The following is a 21869-nucleotide window of genomic DNA, read 5'->3' on the forward strand; positions in this document are numbered from 1 at the left end:
TGACAGTGATAGCAGCTGACAGGTTCAGATGTGATGGCCTCCTTCTAAATTTACCCTGCTGCTTTTTACACATCGCTCACTACACACAGTCCAAACGCCAGGACTCACACTCACTGTCTGTCACACACTGTGTGTGTGTGGAGGGGGGACCTGACATGAACCTGATCCTGATCCTGGTCCCTGGTCTACCCAGGTCCTGTGTAAAGGTTATTACTTAAAAGATTAGTTTCAGTTTTTTCTCCTGACAGAAAAATATGATTAAAATGTTTTTTTTTAAATTATGTTTCTGCTGATGTTTAAACCAGAGAAGAAGAGGATGGTCACAACAGTCCTGGACTGAGTCTGAGGTCTGATTCGAGCTGTCAGGACCAAGTGAATCCATCTGTTCATTATCAGTTCTCTGAACAGCTGTGGAGGTGGCGCCCCCTGCTGGACTCCAGTAAATCCTGCTGTTTATTATGGGCTTGCTGTTTTATAAATGATATACAAACTAAAAATAAAATACTGGTCTATCACAGCACACCAAAATCCAGAACCACATCTTCTTTAAAGCTCCTTTCACGCTGACCTTGTTTGGTCTGAACCACAGTATCAGGTGTGAAAGGTTCCTCAGATCACTATCTGGATCAAAGGACCAAACTTAGGTCCAACCAAAGAGGTGGTCTTAGTCTGGATCAAACTGAACCATGGTCCGGTTCATTTGCAGCATTTTTTTTGGATGGTCCAGAACTTCCTTCATTCCTCAGAACACAGTCCAGACCAAAGGACCCATACCTGGTTCTGACTTTCAGACTGATTACAGGAGCCTCATCACTGATTAAACAACAGAAGAAGAAACATTCCCAGAACAGAGGGAAAAACGAGCAGAGGCAGCATACGAGGAAACAAAATACTAGATTATCAGAAACAAACATCAAGTTTTAAAAAACATTTTAGTTATTTTCAGAGAGGACAGGTGGACCTGACAACACACGTTGTCTGTGGGATGAAGACAGAGGCCTCCCAGAGGGGGGCGCCACAGAGCTGTGTGAACCCGACAAAACTCTCAGGGTTATTTTTCTATATTAAACTTTACTGCACCACTGTCTGCCAGCAGGGGGCAGCAGACCACCAGCATCAAACTTCACTGATGTTTCCATGACTTTGTTTTCCAAACCGGAGCTCGTCCATCGGCCTAAAATACTCTTCCTTCCTGGTTTTTCCATGTTTTTTCTCTCCACTGCAGTTTGACAGAAACAGATTTAAAGTAATAAATCTGATTTAAAGTAATAAATCTGTCAAATAAGTCAGAGACTGTTCTCTGTACCGTTTATTACACCTTACATCATCCTACATTCACTAAAGTATTAAGTTTTATGAACTTTCATCCAGAATAAACCTCTGAAAACATGTGAAGTCTTTCTCCTTGGACTTCAGGTGTAATTATATTTATGTTTTCACCTGTCTTTAATGTTAAAGTGGCAGCACAGGGCTCATATCCACCTACTGATGTGGTTTTTAGCCTTCTGTATCCTCTCCCGCCCACCTGTCGACTCATCACATGAATGAGCTCAGTGGCTTGAGGAAGTAAAACTCCAGGATTTCACAATAAAAACTCTGCAACTCATTCAACATTTGACCCAGAGGAAAACCACGTGTTATTCCGACTTGTCCGATTATTCCAAGGTTGTCAGATCTGGAGCTAAACTACAACAGATTAAATCAGCTTCTTTTGTTGTGCTGTACAAACCTCTGTCAGCTGTTTACCTAATAAACCTTGAAACCCACAGATCTGTGGTTTTTAACTGGAACCTCCTGGATCGTATTTCATCGCCTCACCTGAACCAGAGAAGCCTGGTCGTGAGCGTTTCTGTCCCAAAAGACAGTTTGGCAGCGACTTCTTGTCTCTGTGTCGACCCAGATGGCGAGGCGTTGGCCTGGGGTGAGGGAGGGGGGAGGCAGAGGGGGAGGGTGGGTACATCAGAGCCACTTGAGGTCATATCTAAGCTTCGCCATCAGATCTGCAGCGATTCAGTACCACGACCTCTGAGACTCAGGATGGGAAAATAAATTAGATGTTCATGTAGTTGGACTGTGTTATATATAATAGATATACTGTATATTTTAAATATGAATGCTAAGAAGAGCATTTGTTGCAAAGAGGATGCTAATTCAGTCTAAATTAACTATTAATCATTGAAGTGTTTTTCAAAGTAACATTTTGCTTTTCCAAGTAAATTTACTGTAGTATATATTGTAAATAATTTGACATGTGGCCTGTATTGATGTGACTGATTGGCGGGGTCACATGCTGATCAGCTGACGAAGACGTTAACTTTCAAACGTTGCATCTGTCTTTAGATAATTCCTCTTTAGTTGGAAGGATTTATTCAGAGTTTCCAAGTGTTTAATAGTTTTTAATAGTGAGATTTTATTACTGTAAACTGAATATCTCTGGGTTTTAAATCTTTGGTCTCACAAAAAAAGACATCAGGGGACGTCACCTTGATACCTGAGAAACAGTGATGGACGTTTTCATTGTTTCCTGATATTAACGAATGATTAACAAACAATTATTCAGTCGAGGTTTCTGCCTGTTAAAGGAGGTTTTTCCTGTCCACTGTGGCCTAGTGCTGCTCATGGTGGATCTGCTGGGTCTCTCTCTTTAGTGTTTATATTTGGTGTTATATAGTAAAGCAAATAAGTAAAGTTTATTTATAAAGCACCTGTCATGGACAAATTCACAAAGTGTCTAACGCAAAAGAAAAAATATAAAATAAAATCCATATTAAATAAGATCCAGAGGATCGAGTCGGCTGCCTGACATGATGGTCTAAAGACAGGGAACTGTCCAAGATGAGTCCAAGGTTTCAACAGTTAAATTTAACAGAAGAACTTACAGACTTACAGAGCAGGCTTTTAGATCGGCAAGTTTAGAAAGCTTAATTTACTTAGTCAGTATACCTCCACCACCGAGTCCAGCTACAGTTAATTAGTCCTGAAGTCCAGGTGAACATTTATTTCTAATCTGAAGAGATTCTCTGGTAAATATTCAGATTTAAGATGAAACCAGTGAATTTTATTACTGTGTAAAAAACTCCAAGAGGCCGATCACTTTCCTGTTGATTTAGCTCTAATGAAAACAAGCAACACTCATCAAAGTGTTCAGACCAGACCAGGACCACAGCAGGAGACTCAGGTGCTGACCTGAGATCAGTTCAGGCTGCAGTCTCACCCCTCCCTCCCTGGGGGCAGCCTGCAGGTTTCAGGGGAAAGTGGCACATGGAAAAGCTCTTAGCAGAGAGGGAGGGAGGGAGGGAGGGAGGAAGAGAAGGAGGGAGGGAGGAAGCCGGAGCTTTGTGATCTGCTCTCTGTGGGAAACCAGTGAAGTCAATCAAACCGTCGAGCACTTCCTGTCCCGACAAACGACCGCCAAGAACACAAAGAGAGCAGAGTGCGTCAGAGACCACATGAAAAACAGAGCTGCTGCCGGGCTGAGGAATAAACCAGAGTCCTCCTCAGACTGGATCCGCATCAGACTGACTTTACTACAATAAATCGACGTATAATCCTGCAGATTATCAGAGTTCTAAGTCTAACTCTAAACTTTCAGGTAGCAGTTGTCAGGTTTAGCCCGTCCAAAACAAACGTCAGATCATCTGTTGCTAACCTCGATAAGAGACCAGCATTAGGAGCATTTCTGTGGTTTCAACAAACCTGACAGAGTGAGACGTCCTCTCTAGTGGATCCTCCAGTTAAAACGTTTCACTCATAAAAAAGACTATCTGATGCAACAACAGAGCGACAGGCTGTAAACGTCACAACAAAATCTTGTTTTAAAATGACCCAAACACAAAACTAACGATGCTGACGTCAGGTGAGTTCTACCTGCTGAGATCTGCACGCTCATCACAGCTAAACCAGAAACTCCAGGTGTTACAGCCAGTTTGTGATGAAAATTACTGTTTCTTACTAAAATGTAACGTAAAGTTATTTCAGTGTTTTAAAGCAGATTTTCATGATTAACGCAATGACATCACTTATTTAGAAATAATGATCCCATCAGTCAGCTGTGAACCACTGTAAGAGAGGTGATATATAAATAAAGTTTGATTGAAAAACTGCTGGTTTCAGTCAAACATTTACTCTCAATCTAACATTTATCCCCTCATTTTACTTCTAAAGGATCAGTTAAAAAGTAAGTGAATCATGAATCATCAAAATTCTAATTTATCTCTCTTCCTCCCCCCTCTCTCCCCCTCTCTCCCCCTCTCTCCCACTCTCTCCCACTCTCTCCCCCTCTCTCCCCCTCCATCTCTCCCTGACACACACAGAAACACAAAGGGAAATCCATTATTCAGCATCGCAGCGAGCGAGCGAGCGCAGGCCGCTGCAGATATGACAGCTCCATTTAATATGCAGGAAAACCACAGAGATCCTCCATCACCATGAATACAGATGGAGAGAGGAGAGGGTGGAGGGGTGAGGAAGGGGGGAGGACCCGGGGGAGATGACCATAAAAGACAGAGGATCAGAGAGGCAGCAGAGGAGGGGCTGAGGGGGGAGATACGCCTGAAACTGCTCTGCAGAGGAAAACCATCAAACCAGGAACTGAACTCAACTCTGTTTATTGATTTAAATAAATAAATGTAGAAACAGCACTTTACATGACCAAATGTACGTAACTACTACTCCCATATGATGCCACAAAGACTTAAAAGTAAATTAAACAAAAATAATCTCAAAGTAATATAAAATAATCTAAATAAATAGAGAAATATGAAGGTGTCCACAAAAGATCCACTGCACTGTACATGTGCACATAAGAAGTATATACGTGCAGTCTGACGGCAGCTGACAAATTAGAATTTTGTTAATGAGCAATCACGTTCAGGAGAGCAGGACGGACGAGAACATGATGCCACGACATAAATCAGTCAACTGCAGACGAAATCTGTTTAGAAATGAAAGCTAATTGTTTGTCGTCGTTACTGAAGCTCAAAGTGACTGTTCGACACTTTAACAGTCCAGAAACACATTTAATAAAACAGAGGAAAAACTAGCTTCAGCTTTCATCACCGTGTCTTTACACGTGACAAAGAACCAGTCAGTGCTGTGATTCAACACGTCGTGAAGCTGCTACCTGTCATGACATATCTCACCTGTAACTGGTGTAGTTTTGACTAATTTAACATTAAACACTAAATACTACCACAAAGGCCAGAAAATCTGGACACAGAGCGGCTCATATCAAAAAGAGAAAACCTCAATACGCTGCTTTTGAAACTGTCCACTGAAGACTTTCTGTCTTTATGAAAACCCAAAACAGAACTTTAACTTTAAATTTAACTTAAAAAAACAAAAAGGTGATGTCATCAGTGGAGGTTAAAGGTCACAGCATCCAGACAGTGCAGGCAACAAAGAACCACTTTCCCTCCTCTCCTTCATCTCCTTCATCTCTCTCTGTTTTCATCTGAGCGTCCAGCCCACGCCTTCCCAGCATCCTCTCTGTTCCTCCTCCTCTCTAACCTCTCCTTCTGTTCTCCTCACCTCCCTGCAGTCTGCTGGCAGCCTGCTCTGAGTGTGTGTGTGTGTGTGTGTATGTGTGTGAGAGACAGAGTGTGCATCTGTTTTTTGTGTGTGTTTGTCTTAAGTGTGTATGTGTGCATTTGTTTAACCACGCATGGGTGCTCCTCTTGGCTTGTGTCATCCTGCAGGGCACATCAGCCTCTTAACAACACACACACACACACACACACACACACACACACACACACACACACACACACCTCTTCCTGAACACAGCTATTGAAATTCTCGACGTCATTCGGAGCAGGTTCAGTGTTTCAGTGACAGTTTGGTGAATTGTTGAACTTCCTGCTCCGAGTGGTCACATGACAGGTCACATGACTCATCAATCACTCATGCATCATCTGCTAACAACCTTATGGATAGGATGCCTACAGAGATAGACCCTTTTATTAAAGAATAGGATGTGTTTTGTTCATCCAGAAAGACCACTGTATTTCAACACCAGACTCCATTGACAAAAACAGGGATTTTACTGAGCAGAACACAGGAGCTGCTGGAATACCACTGCCTCCATCTGTTAGTGTGTGTGTGTTACTGTGAGACTTTCAGTGGTGGAAAAAGTAATCAGATACTTTACTGAAGTCAAAGTACCACACAGTAACACAGACACACTAACATTTTGTATTCCAGTAGCTCCTGTGTTCCACTTGGTAAAATTCCTGTTTTTGCCAATGGAGTCTGGTACTGATATAAAACGATGTTTCTGAGCAATCATTCCTTTCTAAAAAATAATAAAATAAATACAGTTACTGAGCGTGACGACATGTTCACTGTTTCCTTCAGAAACCATACGTGACAGCAGCCGTCTCAGCCTATAACTCACTGCGGCCTGCAGCTACGGCAGCCTGTAATTAACATAAATAATTAAGTCACGTTGTCCCCGAGGAGCAGAGAGCTGCTGATCAGAGCAGAGACGAGTTCATCCACCAACACACTGCAATCATGAAATAAACCTGCTGCAGGACGCACCGCTGTTAGCATCACGATCTACACTGTCAATGAAATAAGGTACGTGTCTATGATGTCAACGTGACCTTCGACCTCTGCCCACCAAAACATAATCAGTCAAATCCAGGTGAATGAATCGCATTTACAGGAATGTAATCCACTACTTCAGAGGCCTGTTAAAGGGTTAACAGTTGGTGTGAAGTCCACAGTTGTGAGTGTATCAGCTGCTGTGATTGTGCGTCATGTGTGTGTCTTTCTGTGGTGTCAGTCTCCCAGTAACCAGTGCATCATGGGAAAACGTTCTCACTCTGACCATGAGTCAGTCCAACTCTCCAACTAAACTCAACCACAAACAGTTTGATCTGAGCTCTATGTTCAGTCCTGCTGCCACACCTGCTCACAGGTACGTTAGGCTGCAGGTGAGCGGCCGAAGGAGCATCAGCTCCACCCGAACAACAGAAGCGTCACTCCCATCTAGGGCTGCAAGATCCTGGGAATCTTCAAAGCTGGAAACTTTCCATGGGAATTAACGGGAATATAAGAGAATTAACAGGAGTAAACTGGAAATCTACAGAACTGCAGGTTAAACATTATAACAGGGAACTTGTTTAAAATGTAGTTTAAAAAACATGTTGCAGCATAATGTTGGTTAAAACAATATTTATCATCTGTGCTTTTAAAGTTTAACCAGCAAAAAATGCATCCATGTGTCTATACAGCCGCTAGCCACCAGCTTAACTTCCCATGGAAAGTTTCTGGAAATTTTCTGCCCCTTTGGAACTTTACTCCCAACACCTTCTCAGTTTAGTACGGCTGCTCCCTAAAACTCCACCATCCTATGAATCAGTCAGGAAGTCCCTGATTCAACACAAAATGTCCGTCAACGCGTCGTCACATTTTCACACAGAGCTGCAGGATCAACAGGCTGTAAACTTTACAACCTGATCTTTAAACTGACCAAACAGAGGAGGGCGACACTTTTATGTCAGGTGAGTTCTACCTGCTGAGAGCTGCACACTCGTCACGTCTAGAGCAGAAGCTACCGGTGTTACTGTGAGTTAAAACAGACTGAGCCCGGCAGGAGAGACACGTGTGGATGGATTTAATAACTGAGCTGTGAACAAGACGCCAACTCTATGTCTGGGAATGTTACAAAGCTGCGAATACACAACTCTGCTTTTAATTTGAAACAACGGTCACAGGAAGTGGAGAGAGCCGTAAGAGAGAGATTTAACTAGCGAACATTAAGTTAGATTTGTAGTAACAATCAAACTGAGTCCACTGAGAAAACTCTTAGTTATTTACCGACTGTTAAACATCATCAGGGTCTCTGCTGATTTTTTTATTCCACCTTGAGTGAAATATAAATCTGTTAAATCACCAGCCAAAGAAAAACCATTTAAACCATCAGTTCATCATTTTAAAGGCTCCAGGTTCTTCATCCTCAGACTGAAACCAAACTTTATTTATAGAAACTCATCATTTTAAAGTGGCAGGAAATCCTTCAGCCGTGGGTTTTCAGGTGTAACCTGTGTGTTTGGATGCACAGCGTGTCCTCGGCGTGTCTGCAGGAAGCTGTATTTAGACCGAGCTGACTGACTGTGTTTGGTCCTGCTGAGCCACTGAGCTGCAGCACGCCGTTAATAAGGAGCTGAAAATAGTCCCAACACTGAGGCACTGCCCTACAAACACACACACACACACTCAGTCTGCACCTGAGGCTCTCACACCTTGTCTGTGGGGGAGGGGGGGAGGGGGTGAGGGGGTAGATTAAAGCTGCAGGGGAAAGACTCAAGCACCATGAAGGTTGTTGGTTCAAATCCCCAGAGGCTTCAACGTCCGTCTGTTAAACTGACAAGACGATGAAGACTCCAAAAAAATATCATCACCAGACTCCATTGACAAATATGGGAATTTACCAGGAGCTGCTGGAATACCACTGCCTCCATCTGTTAGTGTGTCTGTGTTACTGTGAGACTGTCAGTGATAAAGGAAGTCATCAGATACTTTACTGCAGTAAAAGTACCACACAGTAACACAGACACACTTACAGATGGAGGCAGTGGTATTCCAGCAGCTCCTGTGCTCTGCTCAGTAAAATCACTGTTTTTGTCAATGGAGTCTGGTGCTGATATACGATGCACCTTGACGAGTAAACACAGCCAAGTCTCACTTGAAATAAATCCTTGTGGGGTCAGATTTTGGAGCTGAGAGCAGATCAGAGGCGAGCAGAACGAGGACACGGCTCCAACACTGAAATGGGATTTTAAAAAGTAGAGATGAAGGCCTGAAGGGAGCTGATCACAGACCAGCAGGAGGTCCAGAGATCAGCCTCCACATCAGAGACTTTAAACTGGGGCTGGAATCACAACACTGAACATTAGAGCTGTTTGTCATGTGAAAACTATCACAGGTGGACAAAAAAAGACATAAAAAAGACATAAATATTTTGTAGTTTTATGTCACAATTGTTGGTTATCCTTAATTAAATAAACCAATTACCTGATTTATCCTCACCAACAGATGGTGTATTAGTAATCTGCCATTCTGATTCCTTCTGTTAGAGAGACTTTTAATCTTAAAACCTTGGAAGAGGCTGATCTGACCCTGAATAAAACTGCTTCATGTTAAAAATCAGTGTTTCTCTGATGCGGTTTGGAGCCGCTAACGTTAGCTCAGTTTGCTTCTCTGATAACTTAACATCCAGACATCTGACAACTAAAATCCTTCATCTGGTTTAAGGTTATAGATGTTAGACTAGAAGAAGTGACAGTGGATTGACTAAAAGACTTGATATATAATCCCTCCAGTGAGTTCTGGGTCAGGGTTTCCTCCCAGGCTGGACCACAGATCTACAGGTAAATCAAAAAGCTTCACCACAGTCCAGTACATCGATGCCATCACTGACTCTGCACTGATAAAGAAGTCGTCTGAAAATGTCCTATGTGACTTCTGTTCAGTCTTGTGGTCACAAACCAACAGCATTAATTCATCTCAGGCGTCAGACGATGGGACATTTTTAAAGGTCGAGCATCAGCCTCCTTCTCCTCAACACAACTGCACTAAAACTCCTTTAAAACCAACAAACAGACACACACAGAGTCAGAGAGACGGACAAAGGTCAGGTCATCGTCCTGCCATCACACAGCAGAGCTGCTTCTTCAGAGCAGCGTTACAGAGAGAATCCAATAAAACATGAAAACATTAGTACTGCAGGAGATCTCACATCATTATCTCTGTGCTCATACGATGCAAACATGGCTTCAATAAAGACTTTTTCTACGACTGACTCAAATCATTTCTTTGGTGTTTCACTAAAACAAGGTTCTGTCATTAAATAAAATTCAATCTGACAAGCAGAATCTTTGTGTAGAGGAAGAGCTTTTTCACCTCGCCAATACAATTCAAATGTGCTAGTCCACTCCCCCAAAACACGTCATTATTTTTGTTACTTTATTAGCTTTCTGCTACAGATGCTAAGCTAGCAGCTGAGTCCACAGATTAAACAAACAGCCTTATCTTTGTCCGTAGAACCCAGACCACTTCCACACGCTGCTTCTCAGATGTTTATGTGTCGGCTCTGCTCGCTGTCGTCAACACTGCATTATCGTCAGCTTAGTTTACTGACAGGTCAACAGGTCGAACTGTTGACCACAAACAAACGACTTCAAACAGTCTGCAGCCTACATTTCCAACAGGTCATCACAGCTTGAATACGAACTTTTCACCCCACGTTCAAACAAATGTTTAAATCTTGAATAAAAAGCAACCAAAACCAGAAACACCCTGTAAACCCACAGCTTATACAAACCTGGGGACAGGTGGAGAGTCTGGCCCAGGAACCTTCAACCATTAGAAAACATCTGTGGACCTGAATGCATCTTTTAGCTTCAGCTTTTCTTTCTGTTCTGGATGTTTTATATAACTGAGAAACTAGTCTCGGATTCTCAAGGTTTTCCAGGACTGCACTGAGCTAGAAATAACAGCAGCAGCCTGGATAACACAAAGACACAAGGTCAGTGGTTCAAGTCCTCCAAACTGGACTGAAATGAAGTGTGGGAGGTGGAAAATGAACCTTTGCTTCTTCATTAACTACAGTGAAGATACACAGCAGCTGTCAGATTATAAAGAGCAGTATTAGGTTTTTCTGTAGGAATAAAGGTTAATTATGTGACTGAGGAAAAGGAGAAACTAAAGGGCAATGGGACGCTGAGCTTTCAAGTTTCATCAGGTCATTATTAAAGCCATCAAGCTTCTTATGTTTAACTGGGAGAGCTGTTTAAAACACATTACATACTCCAATTATAAAGTATTGGCTGATCACTGTCCTGATCAGCCACGTTGGTGATCGATACAGGGATTAGACAGTAAACCGTTAATCAATAACCAACACCTGTCATCGTCAAACAACAGTACCTTATTTCCGCAGTTACCTAACGTCTCTGTAGTGTTAAAAAAAAAAAAAGAAGAAGAAGACAGAAATCATCAGTTTAACAAACTGAAAATCCCGTTGCGCCGAACTCCCATTAAGAAAGAACACAAATTAAAAAAATCTTACATGTCTGGAAAAAAAACACATAAGTGTAAAAGTACAAAGTAACAGGATTTATATGTCAGCAGTCTTCTCTTAAATTCGGCAGCGATAGAATTCATATAGATGCATTACATTTAAGTACAACCCTCACTTTCTACCAGCCTTCGTTGGTTAACGACGCTGTTTTAGTGAGCGATGACCATGGGAATGTGAAGTGAACCGTTCCAAAAAAGTTGATTTTTTACTAAAAATAAGTGCCGTTTGGAGGATGATATACAAGCCGAATTTAACACCGACTTATATCTAAGTAAAATCATCATCGAAAGTGTTTGTGTGTTTTTTATTGTGAGAGGTTTTTCGGGCGTTACCTTAGTCGTGACAATACAGATGCAGTCCATCGTTCCGAGCCGGGAGTAAAGCCCGGGAACATCAGCATCTCATCTCGTCACTCCCGCCGCGCGAGCTCAGCCTGGCAGTTGGCTCACGGTTTCATTAAGTCTCTCTCTTCCTGAATACCGTTACACACACACACCGACCAACCGACAGCGACTATCTACCGACAAGAGAGTGTGTGAGCTCACCGGAGAGCCACCTCATCCCTCCCCCGGCTCTCCTTCATCCCGGTATCCGAAGCTCAGCGGGAGCAGGACTCGCTGAACCCCCGCTCCTCAAACACTGACGCTGCGTTTAAGGAGCTGTGGGAAAACTCAACACCCTGCATCTTCAGACACTTCTTCCCTGAGTAATACTGGGGTGGGCGGGTGGGGGATGGGTTCAAGTAACGGAGTACAGCTGCTGTTATAACTGACATCAAGTTATTTCTGCTGTAGCCTTTAAATAACACTCGAGTACTTCAAGAAGATTTGTGAAAACGACATCGTATTATACTTATTATACGACATCATATAGAACTACAGTGATGTTTGGGGGGGATATAACAGAATCTCTCTGTTTGTTAATAACATCAGAGACGTTATTCCTCAGATTCCCCTTCATCCAGTCCAGTTTTCCATTTTATTTGTTTGTTCGCGGACGTTTCAAGTAAAATACAATTTTTCCGATAGCACCTGAAGGCAACGCTGTAGTACCTGTACTGTATGATTGCGTAACTGAAACCGAGCAGGTCGTTTTCATTGATCAATAACACTGAAAAATCACTGATTTCACTAAACTATGAGGCTGTTTTCTAAAGAATGAATAAATGCGGTATATTCAGGGTGGTATTTTTAGTTCATAAAGCCTCTGATCTCCTTATTGAACTTCAAGTGTCATGGTTACGAGTTGAACATTAATGCAAATGTTCAAATAAACATTTTGATAAAGACAAACACTGACCTTTGGATATAGAAATATATAAAACAATGAGTAAAATACTGAAAATCAGACTCAAAGCACTGAGATCAAACTAAAATGTAAATTTAAAAAACAGACTTAATTACAACTTTTCTCATAATCATTCATTCAACTGTGGAAATTTAATCTGTTATCGATTAACCTGCTTTTTCTCGATCAATAATACAGTTACCAACAGGTTAAACTCAGATTAAAATCACTCGTTCCGTCCAAAATCCAAAAATATTCAGTTTACTGTGGGAACAGCAAATTTCAGGCTTTTTGTTCTTCTTGGAAAAAAAACTCAAAAAACCATTATTTTCATTACTGATTAGTCTACTGATGGTTTTCTCAATCACTAATCAACTGTTTAGTATAATAACGACAGAAGACAGAGATTCAGTTTTCCAAGCAGAGCAGCACTTTCCTGACATTTGGAAAATGAATCATTTAATCTGATAATGTAATCCTCTGTTGATTAACTAATCGATTGTCTGATCGTCTCACGATGTAACAAGAAGAAGCAGCGAGTCCTTCATGTCAGATCACTACTGACGTCCTGGTTCAGGTCCTGGACTCGAGCTCTGCAGCAGCAGCTCGTTGTTACATGTATGAGTCAACGCCACATGGCTGAGGAGGAGGAGGAGGAGGAGGAGGAGCAGCAGGAGACGAAGGAGCGTGGGCAGGTGGGAATCACAAGTATGAATATTTTACAGTCCCATGAATCTGTCATGTCCCCCCCCTCCACGTGTGTCACCATCATATGGCGTGTTTCATGCCTCCTTATTTAGCATTTAGCCTCCACAGGAAGTGATGTCACCATGAATCCGATTTTAATGTCACTGTAAAGTCTCGATTCAGGAACTTTTAACTTCAACAAAGAGCCAGTTTCTTCTTTATTTATAAGAACAGTCTTTGACACTGAACTCATCCTGACTGCATCGTTATTTTTACTTTTATATAATAAGGATAAAATAATTTACTCTCCACTCCACAAAAGTTCATCGCATTTTTGAGGGCCTAAACATGCTCGAAAACTTTTAGACAATTTTATATTTTATTGATCTCTTCATGAGCGGTAGAAATTGGGCTGTATAGCGCCCCAGAAACCCTCTGACATTGGGGTTAGTCTGTCTTCAGTGGGCAACATTTGGCAAATGTGCCAAGACTTACAAAAGAAGCCTCTTGGACCGTTACGTCAACCCAACAGGAAGTCAGCCATTTTGAATTTCCTGTGCAATTTCTGTGCAGTTTTTGCCATTTCTGAGCATTGTACTTTAACAGACTCCTACTAGGAACTTTATAAGATCGACTTCAGATTTGGTCAGAGGAAATTAAAGACATAGATGATGATAAATCACAAAGCTTTTGAGTTTTTGTTAGAGTGTGTGAAGGATTTTAGTCGTCGGACGTTTGGATCAGACAAACTGAGCTGAGCAAAGACTTTTAACTTGAAACTGTTTAATTCAGTGTTTTTACTGGTTTTAATCACCTGGTTTGTTTTGAAGAGGAGGAGACCTCTGAGGAGAATTCAGCTCTGAATAATTGACATTGAAGGAATGCTAACCTAAAAACAAGCTAACGTTAGCGGCAGCTCAGCTAACAGCCGTACACTCTCTCTTTATGTCCTGTGTCCGCCAAAGAAACACAGATTTTTGTCCTGAAACTGATTTTTTAAAACATTTTTCCTGGTTTTAATCACCTGGTTTGTTTTGGAGAGGAGGAGACTTCTGAAAATTATTAAGCTCCTGGTAAAAACCTCCTGAAACACGAACACTGAATGAATACTAACATACAAACAAGCTAACGTTAGCGGCAGCTCAGCTAACAGCCCTACACTTGCTCTTTATGTCCTGTGTCCGCCAAAGAAACAGAATTTGACCTGAAACTGCTTCATTCAGTGTTTTTACCTGATGTGTTTTAGAACTGATTTTAATGTTGTTGATCACGTTTAAGGCCGTTCACGGCTCCTGTATGAACCTCCTGTGAATCTTTGATGAACACAGATATACTGTGACCTCTTTCTGACCTTAAACTCTGACATGAATCGACTCCAGCGTTACTCCGAGCTGTTTGTCTGTGTTCACCCTGCAGAAATCACAGCTGCTGCAAACAGAGCAACAAGCGATGGACGGTGTTTGTTTATGGTCGAAGCTTCACAGTGAGGATTTGCATAAGTGGGTCACGCTGGTGAAAAGTAGGTAAATACTCTGCAGCAGGAAAAAACCTGTAGCTGGTACAAACACTCAGATCTTCACTGTTCAACATTCAGTTATTTACTCCTACAGAAACTTTAAAGTATGAGCAGATGTGAGGATGGCCGAGAGCAGAACGACATGACAACACACACACACACACACACACACACACACACACACACACACAGAGGAACCTAAAGAGTCAACAACGTATGACTGTGAAACCTGCACAGGAACCAGAACTGAAATCCACATGAACCACCACCATGAAGGTCCTGAACATCAGCACAGCTCCAGTCTCTCTGAGTCGGAGTCGGATTCACTGACGCTCTGCTTTATAAACAGGACTTTTATTTTGAAGTACAAACAGGTGGAGGTGGGTCCCAGGGTCATTTTCAGGTTTATGTTAAAATTATCTTTAATAACATTCAGTTTGGTTAAAGCTGCTGCTATAACCAGAAACATCCTGTTTTATCTGAACCAGACTCCATTGACAAAAACAGGAATTTTACTGAGCAGAGCACAGGAGCTGCTGGAATTCCACTGCCTCCATCTGTGAGTGTGTTTGTGTTGTTGTGTGGTACTTTTACTGATGTAAAGGATCTGAATGCATTTTACAGCCACACAGTAACACAAACACACTAACAGATGGAGCAGTGGTATTCCAGCAGCTCCTGTGCTCTGCTCAGTAAAATTCCTGTTTTTATTAATGGAGTCTGGTACTGATTGCTGCATCGATTCTAAAGCTTTCTGTCCCTATCAGTCATTTACATGGGAAAATAAGGCCCAGCTATATTCTTATATTTTATAATATATCATAATGGACTGTTTATGTGATGTATTTTCCACTGGACATTTTGGCCGGTGATATTTTCATTTACTGAACAACAGAAACGTGATACTGGCTACTGTAAACTCTGATTGTTTGACTCTGTCTTCTTACAAACAGTTTAATCTAAAATGTGTATTGTGTTATTAGGGTAAAGTACATGTTACATGTTAACAAAGATACTGTCTGACATTTATAATAAAATGAAGACTAATATAAACAGTTTACATCGTCGTGTTCTGAGTCGACTGTTCAGTCTAATTATTCTGAAGCTGCTGATGGAGGATGTGAGCTGTAACGTTAGATCTGTGTCCGACCCGTTGGCAGCTCTGAGGACAGGAGGTGTACTGTTCAGACCCAAACAACATGGACCAAAATGAATGAAGCACAATGAACCATGACCCCTGAACCCAACACAGACGAACCTCAACGTGTCGCTGTTCTGACGTCTGGAGACGTTTTCTTTTTATGTATCAGGCCTGAAACGTTCTGTAAAACCAGAGAGGAAATCCTGCTGGAATTCATGGTATTACAGTGGTATTCATCAACACCACCTTTATATTCAGCTTCCTCTCTTTCTCTTGTCGTTTTACTTTATTTTTGACTGATATTTAATACTCTCTAATAATCTTATTTTATTAATCCCAACATATACATGCATCATCTTCTACACTGCAGCATTTTGGCTCCGAATATTTATATTTTAATCATTTGTCAGCAGGTGTATTAATTCTTCTTTTTCAGAATTTACTTGTGTCATTCAGAGAAGGATAAAATATTTTATTTAGTTTTATCTGTAATGTTCTCAGTGAGTGACCGTCCTGTCACTGTTTATCTACGTCGCTGTGTTGTCCTATAAAGATTAGAGTTCATGAACACAGCGGTTTTGGTTTTTTGTTTAACAAATCTTTAATTTCCTGTTTTAAATCTAGTTCCCTGTGGAAAGTTTCCACTCTTCCTGATTTTTCTAACTGTACAGATTAATTCAAACATGATTCGTTAGTCTTTAAATCTTCAGATGAAGTCGTGTTGATGAGTTTTTAGCTGCGTCTGAAAACAAAGATTCCTCCTCTGGTTTCACTTCAGTCACATTCAGGCTCCAGATTAGTGTCAGTGAACCACAGCGACACCTTGAGGCCACCTGGACGACCTGGACCCAGCCCCCCAGCCCAGCCCCCCCTCTGATGGTCCCAAAGCACATGAGGACTGGATGGGACATGCGGCGAAGGTGGACGACACCAACACCACCCCCTCCCACCAACCAGCAGGCGTCCAGTACTTACTTGTGGGTCGTGTTGTGGCGAGCGTTTGGCCTGAGCCAACGTGTGCAGGATTTCGTTTAGGAGGGGGGAGTCCTACGAGCGACGACGTGAGTTTACAGTCAGAAAAAAAAGAGGACAGAAAGAGAAGGATTCAATGCAGACAGCACACGGGGCTCAACCTGGATCTGCAGTACAGTGTCTGAGGTTTGTGGTGAACCTGTTTCAGAGCCAGACCAGGACCAAAAACATCAACAAACACAATTCAACAGCTGTGACTGATGCAGACATGCAGCCTTATTAAAGCTCTGTCACCATGTGTCCAGATCCCGTCTCCTCGATACTGCACTGATTCATTTTTCCAGCAGCTTTTCTCTGAACCTTGTTCAGTTAATCTCACGTTTCACTGAAGACAAACCACCCTCTTCAGGTTTTCCTGGTCCTTCTAGATGCTGAATTCTGCTCCAGGACCACATTGGGACCAGATCTATAAAGGATGTGTATGCACAAAAACCACGCACAGACGAGCAGCAGGGATGTGCAGGATTCATCAATGTTTCTATCCTCACTGGTCGACAACACAAATCCTCGCCAGTTAAACTAATCAGTAGTGTTTTATTCAGTGTAAGGATGGTCGACTGTTGTGAGAGTGGAGCACATGAGATCTCATAAAACCAGCGTGGTTTTGATCTGGATTTTGATCTGGCACAAAAACGTGTCTGGTGATGTCACAGTGACCTTTGACCTTTAAGGTGTTACTGAGGTAACTCGTTGAGGAGCGCTGGACAGATGAACAGACGGACAGACAACCTGAAAATAGGTTGGAGGTTACAGGTTCTGCTCAATCTTAACGTTTTTTTTTTCTTCACGTACAGAACGACGCCAATAAAAAACGCAAAGGTGCAAAATACTAAAAGGAGCTGGAGCTCCACCATGGCCGCCTGTGGACGTATTTTTTTAGATGATGGTGGGACAGTCTGAGGTCCTGCTGATGAGGCTGAGGACCAACTCCCAGGATCCTTTGACCCAGACTCTCTGACAGACTGTGTGATTGTGAAAATCAACCTCATTCACTTTTTCGCCGCGTAATACTCAACAAAAACACAGGGAGTGTGAAAAGACATTTAGACTCGTCGATGAGTCCTTAAATCATCCGAGGAAATTCGTCTTTAGGAACGTCCCTCATGAGGAGGACCTGACACATAAGGTGAGAGAGACGTAACCTTACAGGAAAATACTGTTGATTCAGGCTGTTTTAACGTTTGTTTTATGGAAATGAGGCTCGTGCACGTGCGTCCAGATTCACGTAACAGAACCAGGCATATGCACATTTTTATGAATCTAACAGGAAGCCGTTTCTGTCTAATAAAACCTTTTCTCTGTTTGTTACAATTCATTCTGTCGGGAATGAATTAAAGTTATGTGATCAAGTCATGTGATCAAACCGACTAATCTGGCACTTCCAGACAGGTAAAACAAACCACCTGAGTCCTGCTCTGTGGGCTGAAACACAGAGGACCTGCAGCTGTGACGAACACCAGTGTGATTCAGCTGCCGACGACTCAGCTCCGTCAGCAGAGAGAAAATCGTTTATGCTCTTCCTCAGGCAAAACAAAAGCTGAAAGCTCATGACAGGATCAGATGGAATAAAAACAAACGAGGAGGCTCAGATGGTCGGGTGAACAGCTTCTGACCAACATGCAGGGCTAAATGGTGTCTCACTTTTAAAGGAGCAGTCCAACGTTTTTGTCCCTCCAGGACATGATTAGCCTAGCTTAGCACAAAGACTGGAGGCAGAGGGAAACTGTTAGCCTAGCTCCATCAAAAGACGAAAAAATAAACCTTAAAAAAACAACAAGAGTTCATTGGACAGACACGTTATTCTGAAATTTGGCAGCACAGGATGTTTTACTGCATCGTAAAGAGGTGAATCAGAGAGGTTTCTCTGTGGTGAGTTCACAGTCTGTGGGAACATGCAGCGCTGTAACAACAACAGAAAATGAATCTGCAGCTGTTTGACAATCGATTACATTCATTTCCCAGAGCAAACATTCGCTGCTTCTCAAAGATGATAACTGTCATCTAATATTAGAATCAATAAGTCTTTATGGGGTATTGATTGTAGACTTTTTTAATTTTCGCATGAGGTTACAACATGTCAAAATATGAAAATATCGGAGGGGTCTGAATACTTTCTGAACCTTTCAGAAAAGTTTTCTCCAGACAGTGACTATGTGAAGTTAATTAATGAGATATTATGTGTATTTATTGTAAGTTCATTTATTTCTGAAGGTTAATGTGTGCGTTCTTAAACACAACAGTTTGTTTTGTTCCTCCCTCTCTCTCTCAGACTGAGGTCTGAACTATGAGAATAATGCTGCATAAATCCAATCACCAGCTGTTTACTGATTCTCCTCTACAATCTTTAGCTTTAAAATTCAATTTCAGGGCAGAAAATGACATTTTGTGGATTATTCTCCAACTTCTGGCTCATCCCCATGAACTGTTATGAAAACTGTGGATTATAGAGAAATGAGAGAAGCTCGCTGCCAGTAACAAACTCACACAGCAGATCACTTTGTCTGATTTTATCATCTCAGACTGGGATAATGACAGACTGATCATCTTTGTTTTTACTAAGCTGCAGTTTGTTCCTCATGTAATCACTGGTTTCATATCACGACATTTAAAACTCTCCTCATCCTCAGAGATAAAACAAGGGCAGAGGACGACATGGTCATCCTCCACAGTAAGTGTCCATTGACAGAAGAGTCTGACCCGAGGATTATTATAATTATTTAGACTCTGCAGAGTTTAATTCTGCAGTTAATTAACTGCAGCTGATAAAATCTGCAGACTTGGAGCGTCCAGACGGTCGAACGGTTCGACCCTGAAACATGAGCTTCGTGCAGGAAGTGATACACAAACAAACTTTATCTTATTTTGTTCTTATCCACTGATTTCAGGGATTCACCAGTGTTTTCTAATTACTACTTTTCTCTTAGGTCAGAAAAGACTGATCGAGTGGTCGACAGACTCTGACCAAGACAGTATAAAAACATCTGGTTTTACAGTCCAACGGTTTGTCCAACGCAACGAAACATATGTATTTTAAAAAATACATATAATAATCAAACCACTGAATCTTTTCCTGACAAAACAACATGGCTTCAAGGTCACATGACTTAACTCCTGGTTCACCTCAAGTCAACAACACACCGACCCCTGGACTCCATCACATCGCTGTAAACATGTCGACAAGACGCCAAAGAAACATAAAGAATGCACCTGAGTGATGCTGAGTGGGAAAGAAGCAGCAGCCAGAATCAAACAAACAAACAAACAAACAAACAAACACGGTCAGCCACAGAAACCAACAGAAACACAAGAAGAGCGATGACACAACCTCTAATGTCTTTATGTCGAGATACTTTTGATGCAACAAAAGTATCATCAGACAGGAGAGATGGAGGCTCAGCTCCACCGCTCAGGAAGAGCATATCATCACTTACATCAGCTAATCAATCAGCCGATCAATATAAAGAGCTGAACAGTTTCTCCACAACAACATATCGTTCTCCTTTGATTCTAACTGAAAGCTCTGAGTCAGTTTCTTCATCCTCAGGCCACTGAAATATGTTAAAATTAGTGACGCTCCAGATAACGAGTCGCTGATCTGAATCAGACGATGTTCATGACCAACACTCGGACTGATCAGAGAAAAGATTTTATCTCACGAGGGGACTCTCAGATCTGTCGTCTGCTCCCTGTTATGGTCTGTTTACTACGTGAAGCAAAGCAAAAAGGTTTCCAGCTCTGATTCGCTCTTCGTCAGGAACAGAAGCGTCAAACAGGTTAAGGTGTGAAACAGTCTTCAGTGACACCGTTCACACCTGTAATTGAGTCTGTTGTAAAGGTGAGTAAACGTTAACGTCCCCGACAACCTCTGTAGTCTCATTTAGACACTCGTTAGCAACCGCCTTTTTTAAGACACGTAAAAGCTTCAAACATCAGGAGTGGGGGATTTACTGACCCATTTTATGTCGGAGAATCAAACCTGAAAATGTCTTGAGCTTGTGTTAAAACCACAGACCTTATTTCACACATTTAACCAGAAACACACTGACAACAGGAAGAGCTAACATGCTAACATGCTAACTGACTTCCTGGTTTTAGGATCAGTCCTGCAGCTCTGTATTGGACAGTTTTGGTGATGGACCAACAGGAAAATCTAAGTCTGACTGATAAAACCCAAGTCTTTCTTTGATTAACGAACTAAAACAAGCTGATGTATTTAGATAGCTCGTTGTATTCAGTGAACAAACCCAAAAGTATTCGGTTTACTTTGTTATGTCGCAAAATCAGAAGAAAAACAAGACATCTTGAACCATAATCAGAGGACAGTTTGTTGTGGTTTTTGTTTCGGGTCGTTGAAAATTGAAAGTCAGCTCTGTCTGAGAAAATGGACGACATCGCCCTTCAAGCAGTCGTCTTACAGCGTGGTGAAGAAGTGAGCTGTTGAATTCAGACGTGGCAGAGAACATGGACGACGACCCCAGTCCTGAAGGGCTGGGATGATATGAACAGATGGATGAATACGTTACACTGCCACAGAGCTGGGTATCTCCAGCGTACCTGTCCGTGCAATTAACTACGACAAACTCCAAGTGGCCGAGGTGTCAGCTCGCTGCTAAATAATGAAAAGCAGATTCAACATGTTGAGGAACAATCTCGCCATTTTTGAGGCGGATCCTGAGAGATTATTTCAACAAGTCGACTGATTTGAAAGCAATTTAGGTTGGATTCTCTGAACAAACCAAACTACATGGGTAAACGCTCCAGAGTTAGACTGAGCCAAACCAAAAGTGTGGTTCCCATGTGGTTTCTAATATGGATCATAAACTGTTAAATTCCTCTGAACCTGTCGAAGAGCTGGTTGTAGCTGCAGAAAACAGGAGCAGATGACAGTGTCAGTCCTCTGAGAGACAGATTTCAGTTAGACCCAGACGAGACAGATGAGTCTCAACACTGACTGCTCAGATAAAAAGTTGAATCCAGGCTCCTCGTCTCCTCCACGCAGGAGACTGAAGCACTTTATATCAAACAAAAGCACCTTCAGTCATCACCCTGTAATGCTGATGAAAAGTGAGATCTATTTTTACTATTCTCTATTTTTACTGAGGGCTGTTCTGTTTCTG

At 41.9% G+C, this 21869-nt stretch overlaps 1 protein-coding gene across 15 annotated transcripts in view; it reads right to left on the reverse strand.

Annotated features, from left to right (window-relative positions):
• Positions 1–21869, reverse strand: part of dlg1b (discs large MAGUK scaffold protein 1b) — an 85635-nt gene that overhangs the window by 50474 nt on the left and 13292 nt on the right. The window contains exon 1 of one of the 15 annotated variants that reach the window (XM_051070221.1): positions 11422–11736. The exons of the other annotated variants lie outside the window; for them this stretch is intronic. Coding sequence (XP_050926178.1) covers positions 11422–11451 — 30 coding nt within the window. The 5' untranslated portion in view covers positions 11452–11736. Of the gene's footprint in view, positions 1–11421; positions 11737–21869 lie in introns of those variants that run through there. 15 annotated transcript variants of the gene reach the window in all.

Source organism: Lates calcarifer, linkage group LG4, assembly GCF_001640805.2.
Source record: "Lates calcarifer isolate ASB-BC8 linkage group LG4, TLL_Latcal_v3, whole genome shotgun sequence".
Lineage (NCBI taxonomy): Eukaryota > Metazoa > Chordata > Actinopteri > Centropomidae > Lates > Lates calcarifer.